Raw genomic sequence first — 18,498 nt, forward strand, 5'->3', positions numbered from 1 at the left:
ACGTGCTGCTGCAACTTTTTTTCTAAGTGAAATTTTTCATTTTCATTTCAACCTTTATTTAAAATCGTAAGCATCTGAGGTTTCCCTCATTTACAGAAACGACGATTGTACAGTGATGAATGATTCATGATATCGCATTGATACAGACACATACACACACACACACACACACGTTTTGGCTAATGATCAGGATGTTATACATTTAAAGGATTTAAGTTACTTAATAATACAATAGTGTTGCAGTATGGTTAGAGAAGAAGTAAAATTCTCATTAACTTAAAGGGATATTTCACTTTAGAACTTTAGAAAATCAGCAGTCTTATCTAAAGTCCTCTACTAGTAAACTAGTGACCACCGTTGTCCCTGCCGTCTGCAGTCAGTACCACCATTCCTCCCAGGTGTCAGGCTCATCATTCACTTCCATTCATTTTGAGGACCACATCAAAATATAATACTTATAAAGTATAAGGAAGGGTACAACTCTTTCAGCTGAGTAACAATGTTTTCAACAGTGTTAACCTGGGTGCTGCAGTGTTGAGTGCATAGTGGAAGAGACATATTAGTATAGTAGGTAGTAATATAGGCAAGGAAGATTATTTAGTGGAAAAGTGCATGATAGTAGAAGACAGTACAAAGGTTAGTATATATATATTTGTTTTTTACATCCGCACAAATAGCCTATAATGTTATGTTTGTTATTCCGTTGGTGTTTGTTGTTCTAACATAACCTATAACAACTCTCCAAACATTGCATGCAAGTTTCCACAGCACAAATTCACCGGATTTGGTTTTGTTTTTCAAAGGTAATACAGTACAGTATTAAATGTGGAATTTCTGCTTAGAGTATCCATGTATGAAAGGATGTGCTTTCAAAAGGAGAAATACCTTTTGATAGCACATCATTCAATGAGAAATACCATAAAAAAACTATTCTATACATAATGTTATCACTCTGAATCTGTACTTTATAACATACACAGGTAATGTAGATGTGTCAGCAGATTGAATCATTTACATTACCTGGTGACATTTTGATAGCATTTTCTCTCTAAACTTGAACACAATAACGTCTTAGTTATTGCTCCAAAGGGTAACGTTGTTGCCCACTTAAAGGAACACGGCAACATTTCGGGAAATTAGCTTACCACCTTCTCCAGAGAGAGACAAGAAGATAGATACCAGTTTTCTCTCTGTGCGTTCAGTAGCAAGCTATCTGGCTGCATGTTAGCCTAGCTTAGCACAATGAATGGAAGCGGACATGACCGGTTAGCCTAGGCATTGTCCAACTAAAACCTCTCCCGAAGGCTAAACGGTCATGTCCACTTCCATTCCTAATTGGCGTGTTCTCTTAAGTAATTACTACTTGGAGAGCCTGTGTGTAAAAAATACCTTCTTCTCCTTTATCTGTATGGTCCCCCTCCTTGTTTTTCAGAGATTATTTACACCTGGGTGTTCAACGAGTTCCCCTCGTTTGTAGCCGAGGACAGCCGGCGCTTCATCTCCCAGGAGACGGGGAGCCTCTACCTCTCCAAGGTGCAGCGGTCGGACGTGGGCAGCTACATCTGTCTGGTGAAGAACACCATCACCAACGCCAGGGTCCTGAGTCCACCGACACCACTGACTCTGAAGACTGATGGTGACACACACACACACACACACACACACACACACACACACACACACACACACACACACACACACACACACACACACACACACACACACACACATATATAGACACACACAGACATGCACAGACACACACACACACATATACAGTAGACATGCACACGCGCGCGCGCACACGCACACTCTCTTAGCTGTCCATCGTGTTCGATGATGACGCTTGCTCCAGGGATGGGGTGAGGGGGGGGGGGGGGGGTTAGCGACGCTGCCGCTGGTGCCACTTCTCGTGGGCGTTGAGTCCGATCCTTGAGCCGCACACCCGTCCACAGATGGCGCAAGGGAAGCCAGATACCTGGGGGATGCGTGCGTGCGTGCGCCTCTCAGATCTTCGGTCTTGGTTTGTTTGGTGTATTTGGGAAACTGCAGTGGCACAACTGACTTGCCAGGCTGATCTGTCGAGTGCCAGAGTTTCAAGCTCGTGATGTTTGCACACTTTAGGAGGTCCCTGGTGTAGTCCTTAAAGCGTCTCTTTTGGCCTCCAGCAGCCCGCTTTGCTCCTCTCAGTTGGCCATAGAGGACTTGGCGGGGCAGGCGGTGGTCAGGCATACGTATGGTGTGCCCTATCCAACGAACACACACACACATATAGACATGCACAGACACACACAGACAACACACACACACACACATATAGACATGCACACACACACACACACACACACACACACACACACACACACACACACACACACACACACACACACACACACACATATAGACATGCACAGACACACACAGACATGCACACACACACACACACACACACACACACATATAGACATGCACAGACACACACAGACATGCACAGACAGACACACACACACACACACACACACACACACACACACACACACACACACACACACACACACACACACACACACATATAGACATGCACAGACACACACATATACACACACACATAAACATGCACAGACAGACACACACAGACATGCACACAGACTCGCACATACAAATACAAACCCCAACCTTAACCTAACCGCAACGTTAACCTAACCCTAACCATAAACCCTGACACTAAAATAGGTCCTTTACCTTGTAGGGTTGTGCCCCTGCACAACAACCACACAAATCTTATTTTCATCATTCAAAACAAGGACACACGCACACACACACACACACACACACACACACACACACACACACACACACACACACACACACACACACACACACACACACACACACACACACACACATACACAGACACACACACACACACTGCTCCTCTCACAGGTGACATGCCCAGATTTGGATGAATGCACTGGCTGGATCAAAGCTAATGGATTTCTTTGGGTATACATTACAGTTCGACCTCAGCGTTAACCTTGCTGAAAGCATCCCAAAGTGTCTTTTTCCTTTTAAAGGTGCAGTCAGCGATTCTAATCCAATACGCCTTTTGTCAAATTCAGTGGATATCTCCTCACGGTTCGCTAGCTGTCGTTCTGTGTGTGGAGTGCACACACTGAAAAGAAGCCCTGTGTTTGTACACAGCCCTGGCTCTGTGAATGGGGAAACAAACAAAGTGGCTCCAGAATCACTGACCCCACCTTTAATCCAAATGGCCCCCCAAAGAAAGGCTTTTGAAAACACACCGCCGTGCTGAGCATAAAGCTTTGGGAAATCCACGACTTCCTCCATCTGAGAGGCTGGTCAGCACAGATACAGATCTAAAGGCAGCTTAGCATTCTGCAGGTGGTTTCAGAGTAGCACAATCTCTTCTTTTTCTTTAAAGACGAGTTCAGATATGATGTTGTTATTAAAAGGGGCGCCGTCTTGCCCTGCTTGCCGGCGGGGCTCATGTTGAGGGAATGCGTTGTGAATTCGAAACACTCTAGATAGATAGCGAGCGATGCTTTATCATTAGACGGACGGAGAGCTTTCTTCACTCACAATGTGCTCGGGTGAAACTGGCCGTGGGGGAAATCATTTTCCTGCATAAAATTAACCGAATCAATGGTCCTTGTGTTGGATGGGATTTCAGTCTTTTATACAAGCCTCTCAGGACCCATGCTGGGGGGGGGGATTCAGGTATGGGTTGCACATATAGGCTTTTTCTTTAACATCTGACTACACAGAGGAACGACCGTCACATACTGTAGCATGCAGATGCCTGTCGTTGTCGAGGTGTCAGAGAGCCATGGTGATTGCTGCCCCGGGGGTTGTAGCGAGAGGGCTTCTGTGCCCAGGAACCAGGTTGCGCTAAACGTTGCAGCACATCCTTTAACCTCCGTAGGATTACATCCCTTCCAGTGAGCTCCTCTTATCCTCTCCTATTTGCATAACCTTGTTGTGTGTGTGAAGCGGTCCTCAGAGACATTGATAATATTAAGTTCATTACCATAATAAACCTAGGTAATCGTTCCTCTCATTAGCCTGGATGTGACACGAGAAGGGGATGCGGGTTCCGCGGGGAGTCGACGTTCTGAGGCCGTACGTGTTGAGATACACTGTTGTTGTTGTTGTTGTTGTTGTTGTTGTTGTTGTTGTTGTTGTTGTTGTTGTTGTTGTTGTTGTTGTTTTTGAACCACATGTGGTGGAAAGAGGTTGCTTTGTGGTATCGATATGTACGACATGACGGTCCCACAGAGCTACATGGCTTGGAAGCAGGTCCGCTCATATCGCCCCCCCCCCCCCAGTGCTCCCAAGCTGTGTGCCCCCTCAGTCACTGGAGTCTGACCAATCAGATACTGCAATCTGTGTCTCAGTGAGCGATTAGCTGAAGGGAGGCAGCTGAAAGCTGGATCTGGCCGTGGCTCGCCCCTGTCCCGCTCTCGCTCCCACTCTGTTAATCAAAACGGCCTCCCGCGGCATCTGGGCTCCATTACACTCCATGGCGAAGTCATGGATCTTCACTTTGTGATCAACACGAACACCTGAGCTCAGCTGTGCTAACCACATAACTCGTAGATTAAGGTGCTGTTGTTCAGGCTGAAATACTAGATATTCATACCAATTTATTTTTCTTTTAAACAACACTAACTGAGGGGCGGCTAGGTGGTGTAGTGGGCAAGGCGCTCGCCATCAACGCTGGAGACGCTGGGTTCGAATCCAACTCTCGGCGTTGCTATCAACACAATTGGCAGTGTTAGGGGTGGGAAAGCTGATGGGTGGGTCCTGGGCGTTGTGGACAGCGACCCCTACAGTTCGGTTGGGGCGCCTGCACAGCGAGGGTAGGATCTGGAGGGAGGTAGTGTGACCTTCCACACGTTACACTCTCCCGGTGAGAATCTGCGCTGCCAGGCTGGCTGCCGGCTGGCTGCACATGCGTCGGAGGAAAGCATGTGACAGTCTCCGGCCTCCCGGACCAACAGTAGGGGGGAGTGCGCAACAACCAGGAAGGGGGTTGGGAATTGGCATAACGACTAAACAGTGGGATGGGAGAAAAATTGGAAAAAAGGAGGGGGGAAAAAGATAATACAAAATAAATAAAAAAAAACGCTAACTGTACTTTGTGGAGGGTAAGACTGGCGTGCGCATGCACCAATGGCATTCTGTAAAATGGGTCAGCCACTTGAAGGAATATTTCGGGTTTAAACGTCCTACTTTTAATTAGTAATTTAGGTTTGTCCAGCGGTCCACAGTGCAACGCACACAGAGCATTATTCTTCTGCGGTCAGAGACAGCCTGCTGTAATGTGGATGCCTTCTAGCCATTGCCCTCCTGTCTTTGGCAACACTAATATCAGTACTGCACCAGCAGCCAGCTAACGTTAGCGCAGCTAATTGCTATGGCAATCCTTATATCAGCATTGTCTTCATTGGCAGGTTTTAGCCACTTGGTATAATCCCTTGTTCTTGGTTTTATTGCTCAAATATGTACAGTTCATGCTCAACCGATGCAATACGGTAGGGCAGTGGTATGATTTGTGGAAGATATTGGCTAGAAAGCATCCGCATTACAGCAGGTACTCTGTGACCACAGAAGAAGAGTGTTAAATGACGCCTCGACAGCTTTGTGAATGTCCGCCGTTGTTCCTAAATACGATGCGCGTGCCATTTCATAAGTAGATGCCCCGCCGAAGCTATAAAACGCCTCGTGTGCAAAGAAAAGAAGGGCACCCGCCCACTCCGGGATAGTTATTATGCTGTAAAAACATGCCCTGATGAAGACCAGCTTTGTCCAATGAAACGACAGTTTTTATTGCCTGATATAAATTCCTTGTGTCGGACTTTGAAGCGTGACTACCTAGATTTCGGTTATGCAAACTGTCACAGGCACTCCATTCCTCCAGGTGTCTCTGCAAACACAAAGCCAGAAGCCACAGTGAAAAGACCCAAGGAAAAAAACGACTTCTCAAAGCTCTCAAGTAGAAGTTATTGTCAGGAAGAAACAGAAGCGTATCAGCAGTGACGGGAACGGATTAAAAAAGAAAAACATTACTGTGACAGGAAAGCAATGCACCTTGGATGAAGTCAAAAGGAAATTGTTTGCCATAAAATGAGACTCCCAAAAGCATATCACTCATACTAGCCTCAGTTTATTATAGAATTAGAGTCCCAAAAGCATATCACTCATACTAGCCTCAGTTTATTATAGAATTAGACTCCCAAAAGCATATCACTCATGCTAGGCACAGTTTATTATAAAATTAGACTCCCAAAAGCATATCACTCATACTAGTCCCAGTTTATTATAAAATTAGACTCCCAAAAGCATATCATTCATACTAGGCCTAGTTTATTATAGCTACAGGGGCAGCACACCGCTGTATCTGATTTAGACAATCAGTCAACATATCCACGCAGTCAATAAAGACATACTCTCTTGGGTCTTAATATTTCATCATTAACTCAATCAGCGCCAGACCCGAGGAAAGTCGGGTTAACTTGCCAACCGTTCAGCGCCAGACCAGAGTATAGTCAGGTTTTCATCGTTATTTCTTTTATTCGATATTTTTATTAATTTCTCTCACACGGACCTCGGGGTTACCATAGGAAACCACTCTGAGATCGCTAGAGTGCAATACCGGCCGCATCCAGGTAGTGGCAGTATCGCCCACCCTTCTAAACCTTTTTTTCATACACGGTGTTACATTAAAATGTCTCCGGGTGCAGTTTTCTTGGTCAGGTGAGTCTAGCGGTTCACTCGATGGCATTGGAACATGTCCAATGCCCCCGATGCATGTGTTGTGGTGGATTATGTTGGCGACACAATGGACACCAATACTGGAAATCGTGATCAGACAATTGGAATATTCTTTTTGGGGTACCTCCTAGTGAAGGTAAGGACTATATGACATCAATCCTGCTTTGATCCAACCATGATTTCACATTGATCGTTGCGACCATGTGTAACGTACTCCAGAACGTATGCCATTGGTGACGATCAAAGCATCAAAAAACGACCCCCCCCCCTTTCATGCATTCATGATGAAACATAATACCTATTATATACATTTGATTTGGAAATAGTAGCGTGTCCAGGCGAGCAAGGCCAACGCTTTTAGTAAAATTCACGTATTCCTCCATAGCGCCATTTTATGGAATTAACCAGGATCACTCTGAAACTATACTTATATTCACGGTATAACACGTGAACGTATACATGAACATTTTTATAATATTTTCACATATTGAACGATGGATAGTTGATGTCAAATGAGCCATAGTATTGTATCCATAGCTATAATATAGAATATAGATATAGCCCTGCAAACACCGCCATGCAGCCCTATCTCTTAGAGTGGTGGTGCAGTAGGAACTAAGATGCTCTAGGCCTCCGGCGCTGAATGAGTTAAAGGGGCACTTCACCAAAAAACGTATTTATTTTGCACATAATCTCACACACATCCAGCCAAAAACAGTTTTGTACGCATTCATTTAGTTTGTTATTACCAGTGATGTCATCAGGGACATTTAATTCTCATGCTGTGTTAATTACAGCACCATGAAATGATGTAGATGGAGAAAATAGCAATACCTTGTCTTATAGGGACTGGTACCTTATCATTGAACTGTAATTAACACAACGGACATACTGTACTTAGTTTAAAGATATCTATCGAAGATCTGACAATTCATAAAAAAAATATTTAAATCACGTTTGTTCCTTGTTCTGGGCTTAAAACTTTGGCACACGTGTCATACTGTATCATACACGTACGCGTCATACTGTATCATGAAATTGGTTTGCATTGCTTGCCAGAAGAGGGAAATAAAACTATAAATATACATCATTTTGTTGCAATGAATAAATGAAATTGGAACATAAAACAGACAGCCATGCTACAAATGAAGGTGGGTAATGTTTCAGCACACAAAGCCACTTATATCCAGTCTAACCACTGCAGGACACAAATATGATATTGAATATATACTATGGCATGAACTAATGAAATATTGCAAATTCATTATATGTCAAAGGCTGCTTTGGAGCCATAAATGTGTGGAATGAGATTGAAATTGAAAAAGTTATTCGGAACAAATGCCATAAAAGAAATCCCCTATTCCTTACACAGTGACCCATGATGCAACAGCCCCATTCCTTCCTCTTCAGCATTCATTTCATCACATAAAAGGCATCAGCTGCATGTGTGACGTAATTATGATTTCTCAAATGTCACGGCGGTCATTTGTCCGAGTGACCATCATGCATACTGTAGTTACAGTGCAGCGCTGCACTGTGTTCAGATGTGTCTCGGTGTGAATTCAGGGAGCTGACCGGACAATAGCTCGGGGCCCACAAGCAACAGTGTCCGTGTCCGTATCTGAAATGCCTGCGCCGCTGCGCGAAGAGTCACGTGCTCATGTAATATTCATATCACAATCTCCCATTTAATAAGACGGATAATGGTAATTAGTTCCCGAATGAGAGTGCTTTCCTTTGTTATTGCAAATTTGCTCAATGCCATCTGACATATCTTCCCGGCAAATGGATATAGATAGACCTGTTAACATACAGATGAATAAACAAAGGAAACATGTCCTCTGGCTCTGACTTAAAGAGGAGAGGTGGTCGTCTTAGAGGCACTTAGCTCTACTGATAATCTGTTATCACTTATGTCCTTTCACATGGGGTTTGTGGAGTTTATTGCCTCTACTTTATGAAGATATCTCCCTTTTCCCTGTGGTCCTTGGTGAATAGTTGTTCAATTATGAAAGGATCAGCCTTGTGACGATGTCAACTGAATGGTTTTGTTGGCGCGGAAAACATTAGGACCTGTGCACTACGCCACGACAATACATTACCATTCACATTTAGTAATTTAGCTGACACTTTTATCCAGAGTGACAAATTGTGTACATACTGGTGGCTAAGGGTAAGTGGGATTGTTCATCTAGCAGTGCCGAACTGCCGAGTGCATAGTAGTATAGACATAGTAGCATAGTAGATAGTAGTATCGGTCATAGTAGCATAGTACATACAGTAGTTTGATTGATTGATTGAAAATGTTATTAACAGATTGCAGAATGGGTACAATACAGTACAGCTCAATGCACACAAATGTTAAGGGGATGCAGACCAGAGACTTTCGTCTTGTTTACATCAGGGTCCCCCATTTTCAATGCATCATAACATATATGACATACATGACATACAGATAGACAGTACTGCTACATCTATACATTTATGACATACCAGATTTACAAATACAGTACTGTTTTTGATACAAGAAGAGTGTAAAAAAGAGAGTATATACATTTGACGAAGAAACTGTACATTGGAGGAGGTTGGTAGGTGGGGTGGAGGGGGGGTTGGGTAGGTGGGGTGGGGTGGGGTGGGGGGGAAACTGTACATAGGAGGTGGTGGGGTGGGGGGGGGGGTTGGGTAGGCGGGTGGGGGGGGGGGGTGTGGGTAACTGTACATTGGATTATCGACGAAACCTTACTTGGTCCCAAAAAGAGGGTCCTGTGTATTATTGGGTTTAATAGGACATTTATTGTACATTGGAGGGGGTTGCGTTAGGACATTTACAGGGGCCAGTTTCGAATTGCAGTCTCTCGTAGGTGCTCTTTGAGAGTGGTTTTGAAAGTGGGTAGTGATTTACATTCCTTTACAGCTGTGGGTAGGGCGTTCCACATTGATGTGGCATAATTGCGAAACGTGTTTAGTCCCTTGTTTGAGCCGAATCTGGGTTTAACATGATTTGTGGAGCTCCCTCTGGTGTTGTGGTCGTGGTATTCACTGACCTTTGGGACGTATTTTGACATGTACATGGGTACCTTAGTCGTGTAGTGTATCTTGTACAACAGGCCCATTGCAAGTTGCTGTACTCTGTTGTCTACTCTAAGCCATCCTAGGTTGTCAAAGTGGGCAGGGGTGAGGTGGGTTCTAGGAGTAAGGTCAAGCAGTAGTCTGACCAGTTTGTTTTGAGATGTTTGTAATTTAGTTTTTAGCACCTTTGAGGTGCTTTGGTACCATGAGGTGCATGCATAGTCGTAGTACCCTTGAATGAGTGCTCCTGCCAGAGTATTCAGGGTATTCTTGTTTACCAGAGAGGAGATCCGGTACAAGAATCTAGTTCGTTGGTTGACTTTTTTTATTACATTGGATGCCATTTTGTCACAGGAAAGATTAGCCTCTAGGATGGAACCTATGTATGTAATTGCATCTTTCCTTGTGACAATATTGTCACCCACTGTAACTGAGAAGCCGTCTGTCTTGCTGAGTTTGTTATTTGAACCGAAGATAACGGACTCTGTTTTACCCAGGTGTAATGATAGTTTGTTATCAGCGAGCCAGATGCAGATTTTGCCTAGTTCCGAGCTGAGGGTTTTTTCAACCTGTAACTTGTTCTTGTCAGAGACCAGCAGGGCTGAGTCGTCCGCGAACAGGAACAAGTTGCAGTTACAAGCTGACGACATGTCATTTGCATAAATTAGGAACAGTAGCGGTCCTAGTATGCTTCCTTATGGAACACCACAGCTCACTGGGAGGGGGGGGGGGGTAGGGTACCGTTTACCTCCACCATCTGTTCTCTCCCCTCCAGGTAGGATTGCATCCAGCTCACCATGCTGCAGTATTTGCCTGCGTCCACCTCTTGTTTGATGTGGTCGTTCAAATAGAGAAGGCATGTGTCAGTCAGTGGAGTGGGATGTTCTGAAGCCAGATTTTTTTCCGCGAGGTACTTTTCGACCTGTTCGTATAAAAATGTTTCCATGACTTTCGAGATGGAGGTAAGGATAGAAACAGGGCGGTAGTTGCCTGGGTCTAATTTGCTGCCCTTTTTGTGCAGGGGGGTTACTCTCGCAATTTTGAAGTCTTTGGGTACGTGTCCCTGTTTTATGGAGAGGTTTATTATGTGTGTGATGACTGGGGTGATAGTGATAGCGGCTGCTGAGTCTCTGAGGAATTTGGAGGGGATATTGTCATGGCCAGTGGCCTTGTTAGGTTGGAGGGCTCTCAGTTTTTTGAGTACCTCAGCTGTTGTTACCATTTCTAGTTTGAAATCGTCTTTGCGGACCCCTAGGTTATTGTAGTAGGCTATGATGTGTTCTAGCCCAAAATGCCCTGAGTGGGAGGGTAGTTTGTTTACCAGTGTTGTGGCTATGTTTGTGAAGAAAATGTTTAAGTAATTGGCTACATCCAGCTTGTCTGTGATGAGCATGTTGTCCGTCTTTATGTTTATGTTTGAAAATCTGGTTTTATGTTTTTTACTGCAGCCTAGTTGATTATTGAGTCATTTCCAAAGTTCACGTGGTTTGTTTTTGTTTTCCTCAGTTTTGTCATTGATGAAATATTTTTTTGCAGTTTTGATCATGGAGTTTACGTAATTTCTTAGTCTGTTTTCTTCTGTTTGAGTTCAGTCACGTGGGCTTGGAGTTCACTGCTCGTGCTTTTGGTAAGCTTTGACTGACCTTTACGAAACTCAGAGCATTTTTTGTCTCTGGTTTTCATAGCGGCCAGTATTTCGGAGTGCATCCACGGCTGAGCCCGATTTTTTACCCTGGTGGTTCCATGTCGTTTAGTATTGTTGAAAATTTGGTTTTGAAACCAAGCCATGTTTCTTCAACCAGTGTACCTGGGTGAAGTGGCCAGTAGATAGTAGTATAGCTGTAGTAGCATAGTACATTATATAATAGTAAAAAGACAGTAATAATTAGTTTTTTCTGGATTCTGTGGGTCCAGACAAATATCCATGCAAGCCCCACCCAAATATTTTCTGCCATTTAGGATTTTGTCCAAATAATTTTTTTCCGCTACTCCTAAAATGTTTGAGCAATCGCCACCAGATTTGGTACAGATCATTTCTGGACCAAGCCAAAATACATTTGGATGTTTGATATTCCATACAGTTTTGCTATATTATTTTTTTCCTGGATTGTCTGGGTCCAGGAAAATCTATCTAGCCACGCTCATTTGGATGCCATTTGGCCAGATGGTGGCGCTTTAACAACAAGCGTTATGTATATCTCAAGAACCGTTCATCCAATCAACTTCACATATGGTGGGTGTATTGCTGAGGACCCAATGGAGTGCATTGTCAAATTTGGTGCCATTTTGCCAGATGGTGGCGCTATAATGCGTGTCTGTCCTTCGCAAATCTTGCTCGGTAGGTATACTGCTGACAAACCAGGGGAGTGCAGTGTTAAATTTGGTGACATTTGGCCAGATGGTGGCGCCATAACTACAAACTATACATTTGACAGATGTATTGCTGAGGGAGTGCAGTGTCGAGTGTGAGGTTGACCGGATGAGCGGTTCTGGAGAACCAGACCACAGGTCTCCACAACACTGCAACCAGCACTTCCAGGGGCCAAGCAATCAGCCCACTCCACTGATTCTGAACGGCCACGCACTCATTCTGAACGGCCACGCACTCTGAGGTGTCCTGCCCCCAACGACGCTGCAAGCAGCAATACCGAGAGCCAAGCAATTGGCCCGTACTCCGAACCGCCACCCCCCGAATGGCCACACCCCTCATAATGCTCCCGTCTGTCCTTTGCACCATTCATCCGATCGACTTCACACTTGGTGGGTGTATTGCTGAGGGCCCAAGTACGTGTAGTGTTGAATGTGAAGTTGATTAGATGTGCTGTTCTCGAGAACACTACAAGCAGCAATACTGTGGATCTTGAAAACCCAAGCAGCCCTCCCGGGCAAGCGCTCCGGGCTGGGCACATTTTTAACTAGACGCTGCAAGCAGCACTTCCGGGGCCAAGCAATCACCCAAAATGGTGACGTTTTGAATGGGCACTGCGCAAATTCACCTCCTATATAGTTTTTCTTTTACTTGACATTTAAATGTACTGACATTTAGCATTGCTTACATAATAGGCTAGTTAAATAGAGTTTTATTTTACATTATTACTACAGTAGAAGTGTACTGTATACAGTTGAGTATACATGATATCATCTTCGTCAGCACAAATGTAAGTAGGTTTGTGGAAGCCGCAGATCAAAGCATCCTCATTAAACGTAAATACTTATAATACGTATAATACTAAAATGTTACGTGGAAAGTTACAAATTAACCAGAAAGCTTTTACTCAAAAACATCATGATGAAAAAGTGAATGTAGGACACTTTTTTTGTGCCACACACTATAATTAATGAGCAGTGTGGAAAGACTGATTGGAAGACACTGAGGTGGGTTTCAAGCAGACGGTCTGAGTAATGTGCAGTCCCTGACCTGTAGAATGAATGATTTAGTATACGCTGTGTGTGCACGCTGTGAGATCGGACACCTTAAGGCACTGTACACTGTAGATAAGCTGCAACATATTGGCATTCACAACTTCATTAGTTTCCCCATAGTTGCTCACATAAGCAAGACATTTCAGGGACTGTGGGGTGGGGATGTTTTTATATCACTGTATTCCTGGTCTCTGTGAGGCACGGACCGCTGCAACTAAAGTGTGTGGAGGCTGTCAAGTGGCCAGGGTAGCTTTTTCAGCCTTGTTTACTCCATTAAAGGCGCAATCCTCAATCCAAACGTGAACAAATGGGTTGATTCACCACCACTGAAAATACTTTCCCCCAAATTCTCAATTTGAATGGACCGACAGAATACAGACAGCTAAACCTGAAGATTTACAGCACTTTAAGTTTGTGAAAGCTTTCTTTAAGTGTGAAAAGTCTACTAACATCGGAAGGAAACTGCGCCATGATGCATGAAGAGAAGTGTATTTTCCATCGACACATCAAGCGTCAAACGTATGTACATGCCTTAGCATGTACTACATTATATACCACAGTTTTAAATGGTCGAAAAGATTCTGGATTGGGGCTTTAACTTTCGTCTCTCTTCTGTTTTTCAGGTGTAATGGGAGAATATGAGCCCAAGATTGAGGTGCACTTCGCTACATCAGTCCTGGCTGCCAAAGGGGTCACTGTGAGACTCGAGTGCTTTGCCTTGGGGAAGTAAGTAAGCAGGGATATTCCCCACAGATGTAGAAATATTAATACTTTTTTGGGGTAAAACCAAATAGAATATCATACATTATCCCATGACACACTGTTGCATGGCAACAGAAGCCTAACATTACACAACCCTCCCCCCCCATTGTCTTCTTAAAATAGTGTTATTCCATTCCATGCCATTTCACTTCAGGCAGACTATTAAGTGGCTGAAATGGAGTGCAGCATCACAGCTTGGCTACTAGATAGCGTGTTGGTGCATAGGGGATAGGAGAGGGGACTCAGCCCTGGGGACGCGTGTGTTCTGATAATAGAGAGCCCGTAATGTGTGAGTGTTTGCAGGGTGCTTTTAATGTATGTTATACAGTATGTGCAGACGGCCAAGGTTATGTCTTATAAATTAAATATATATATTTTTTTAATATAAACATAAAACATACTTACTGGAAAGAGTGGAGTGCCAGGAGGAGAAAGCTCACTATAGCATGTGTATGCATACAGTAGATGCATAAAGTAGATGCATAGAGTAGATGCAGACAGTTATGGCCAGGGCACTTAACTCACTGTTGCTAAAATTAGCTACCCTTACTGCTTTCTTGACTCCAAGCAGGGCTCTTTTAGATCCTAGCGTTGTATTACAATAACTCTGTGATAGCTGACCTGTGTTTAAAATTATTATTATAATGTATTTGTATTATTATTATTATTATTATTATTATTATTATTATTATTATTATTATTATTATTATTATTATTATTATTATTATTATTATTATTATTATTATTATTATTATTATTATTATTATTATTATTATTATAGGTTACTACCAGACATTTCAATGTGTTTATTCTCCAAAGCAAAGCTTGCAAAACACAAAACTAATTTTAACCTCACAACATGATCCTGTGTCATCCCTACTGCGTTCCTTTTTGTTTACATAATTATTTGCGTTGAATTATTCATCAGAGAATTGTGCCTTAAGAGCAAACAGCCTCTAATCTACAGATGTCTTAAGGACCTCGTAATTGTTTACTATGCTTCCGCGGGGGGTTCCTTCTGACTAAAAGTCATTTGCGATTCATTATCTGCATTATGAGAATAAGTCATTCCCCTAAATATATAGACATTGCATTATGCGCTGACGTCCCTTTGCTTTTTCCTATTATGCTAAGCAGGAGCTTCCGGACGCAAACAGGCAAACAGCTTGAGACCTTGCCCTGCACTTCCTTCTCCCCGGCTAATTTACCATGATGGCTTTCAGAGGACGAGCCCACTGGCTCACCCTTTCACCTGCGAATGAATGATTTATCAACGCACCCCCTTTAAGAAATGCCAGTCTTTATACAGCGCAGAAAATGAAGTTAAAATGGGTTTTGTTCTCCTGTCGATCAAATTGTATGATGGGCCCATGCGTTCAGACTGAGTTCTTTGTGTTTGTGTGTGAATGCCAGAGGAGGAGGAGGGTAGGGACCGGTGTGGTATTTGCCAGTGACGATGATTGTAGACAAACGGTCAAGGACAATGGGTCTCATTCCCGAACGGATTTGCGAAAAAAAAAATCCTCTCAGGCCAATTTAAGACATATTAGCGCTAGTAGCGCGATTCCCCAAATGTTCCTGAGATCGGATTTGGCCGTGGCTGAGAGCAGAATTTAAGAGTGCTGAGGAGCACACTTATGATTGATTGACTGATTGAAAATTGTATTAACTTGACAGACTGTGTTCTCATAGTGATTCCTTCATGTCAACGCTACAGGCCTCCTTGGAATTAATTACTTAATCATAATTAAAATATATTTGTACGATAAATTACGCATTTGATGTCAGATCACAGGGCAGCTGGATTAACCATATCTGAACCAGCTATTTTGGAAAAATTTATAATTACTTTAATTACTCAGATATTCAAACACAATTATGCAATTATTGTGAAATGATTGAAAATTATAATTATTTAATGCCTTCTGTGGAATTTGTATTTCTTATTTGTTACATATCTGTTTTAATGATTAATTATACATTTGAAAGAATGCAGGTCAACATGCAATATATCCCATTGATTGGTAGACAATGGGACAGACCTTTGTTTGATATAGCTATAAACCTGCATTCCTTCAAATATATCATTAATCAATTAAACTGATATTGAAATACACTATATATATAGCCTATACACCAACACTGAAATGACATAATATTCCATAAATCTTGTGTGCACCAGTATAGCCTACGTGTCTAATGAATGAACATATAAGCTTATATTATTCTAATTACTTGTTTCATTAGGATTTAGTAGATACTATATGCTCTGCCATACCTACGTACAGTAAGTACAGTACACATACAGTATTAAGGCCGCCAGAGTCTGGCGTACCAGTGGACTGCATGGTGGACTGTACTACGTATACGGGGCGGGCAGTGCAGTATATTTGCTGCTCTCTTAATAAAACAAGTCATGATTAGAATAATATAAGCCTATACTGCGTTCATTCATTATGCGCGTAGGCTATACAGTACTGCGCGCGCGCGTGTGTGTGTGCGCGCGCGCACCACGAGCTGTACTATATGATGACAATACAATTAATCTAATCTAATTTTGATCGGTTGCAAAGTGCTTCCTATCGGCAACTATTTTCACACGGCTGCATCGTCAGTTGCATTCTAATGAGCTGGACAGGTGTGTCTAACTATTGCATTTTTGCAATTTCATCTGCACACTTCCCTATTGGCTGCCTTATAAGGAGCTTCGGACAGGAACGCACGTTCATGTTTCAGAGCGGTGAAATTCCTCATTGCGGCATCTCAGCTCAGACAGTTTGAGTCATTAAGACATCTTCCCAGCGCGTTGAGGACTCAGAGTGAACTTGTCGTAGATTCTGTCTCAGTCGGTTCCAAGATAAGTCTTCCAAGAGAACTCTTTGGAAAATAATACGGATTTACAACAAAAAATGTCCTCTCAGACTGTACTTATACTGTACGTAGGGCAGAGCATATATATAGTATCTACTAAATCCTAATGAAACAAGTAACTACAATAATATAAGCCTACTGTTCATTCATTAGACACGTAGGCCATACTGGCGCACACAAGACTCTGGCGGCCTTAACACTTTGAGTGCCACGCCGGGTTTTCCTTTTTACCCCCTGAATGCCACCATCGGCGCCAATGTTAACGTTAATATCGCCTAATCTATGTTTTAAATTATGGCTATATATGGCTATATATCTAATCTGCCCATCGCATTATCAAAGACTATTTTCCAGTCAGTGCTGTCGAGGCAGATTGGTTTTTTATCGCGTCATTTCCGTTTTAGAGCATTTAGAAAAGCAGCCGTTTTGAGATAAAAAACAGCCCATTCTGGACCATTCTATGAAAATCGTCTTTTACTGGAATATTCCACAACGTTGATATTCGTCGGCCTTTTTATGAATAGTTTTCAAATAAACGCTAGATGATCAATATTATACGTGCACGCAAGCACATTCGGGCCGCGCACGGATAATCGCCGCTGTTGTGAAGGGCCAGATTAAACCGAATATATATATTTATTTATATATATATATTTAATTGTATTTGTATATTCTCTAATATTCCCTGATATCCCTTGTATATTCCTTGTACAATATGCATTGAATATCCATTCTAGCCTACTGAACATCCCATAATAGTCTCCATTCTACTATTGGTCGAGACCTTGGTGCCAGGCTGCCATACCCCTCAGACCCAGTTCAAACGTACCGCTCGACATGTACGAACAAGTCCTAGTTCCGCGTAGGAATTTGGCTACCGCACCACTAATGGGACTATTTGTTCATAGTGCGTATATATACTGCGCTACTAAAGTAGGACTTTCTTTTCAGTCCAGTTTCTTACCCTCCAATAGAGTCACAGACGTAAAGCCTCCCCGCGATGCCACATGTGGGAGTAAGGCCAAGTTCGGCCTACCATCGGTATTGAGACATCGTGTATATTAATATTTGAATAGTCATATTTGGCACTATATCGTCGAGTTGGACGTAGTCTATTAAGCTAATAATAGTCTGTTAATATATAGTGCTTCGTGCGGTGAGAATACTACCGTAGTCAGTACCCCATCGTTTCGGGCAGAGAACTGGCTGCTTACCCAGGGTGGTTGACCCTATGTGAAGCTGCACCCGAGGAGCCCCAGAGCCGACGAGCGAGTGGACCTGTATACCGGATTATTCTACCGACGACAGCCCGCCTTCCCAGGCACGGATTATGCTTTGGATACTTTGATTATTCTATGGATAAAGACCCCCGACACTACCGTGTGTTGGAACCCCCCCCTGGAGAGGACGCAAGGTGAGGAGACGCTCTGCAAGACGAGGTCTCTCCACATCTCTCCCCCGTGGACCGGAGAGAGCCGGCCCACAAAGAGTCCACCTGCTTTCATCTGTGGTCCAAGGATCGCCGGCGCATTGAACGGCACTACAGTGGGTTCACCTGGGATACCCTTGGCCGGACGA

The 18,498-nt window shown here is 43.3% G+C and overlaps 1 protein-coding gene across 1 annotated transcript in view; it reads left to right on the forward strand.

The window, feature by feature from the left end:
* The window catches only part of cntn5 (contactin 5), a 586,736-nt gene that overhangs the window by 449,885 nt on the left and 118,353 nt on the right, over window positions 1–18,498 (forward strand). Inside the window, exons 7-8 of the mRNA XM_084320137.1 lie at window positions 1,433–1,636; window positions 13,911–14,013. Coding sequence (XP_084176263.1) covers window positions 1,433–1,636; window positions 13,911–14,013 — 307 coding nt within the window. The remainder of the gene's footprint in view (window positions 1–1,432; window positions 1,637–13,910; window positions 14,014–18,498) is intronic.

Source organism: Notolepis coatsorum, assembly GCF_963971535.1.
Source record: "Notolepis coatsorum genome assembly, chromosome: 1".
Classification (NCBI taxonomy): domain Eukaryota; kingdom Metazoa; phylum Chordata; class Actinopteri; order Aulopiformes; family Paralepididae; genus Notolepis; species Notolepis coatsorum.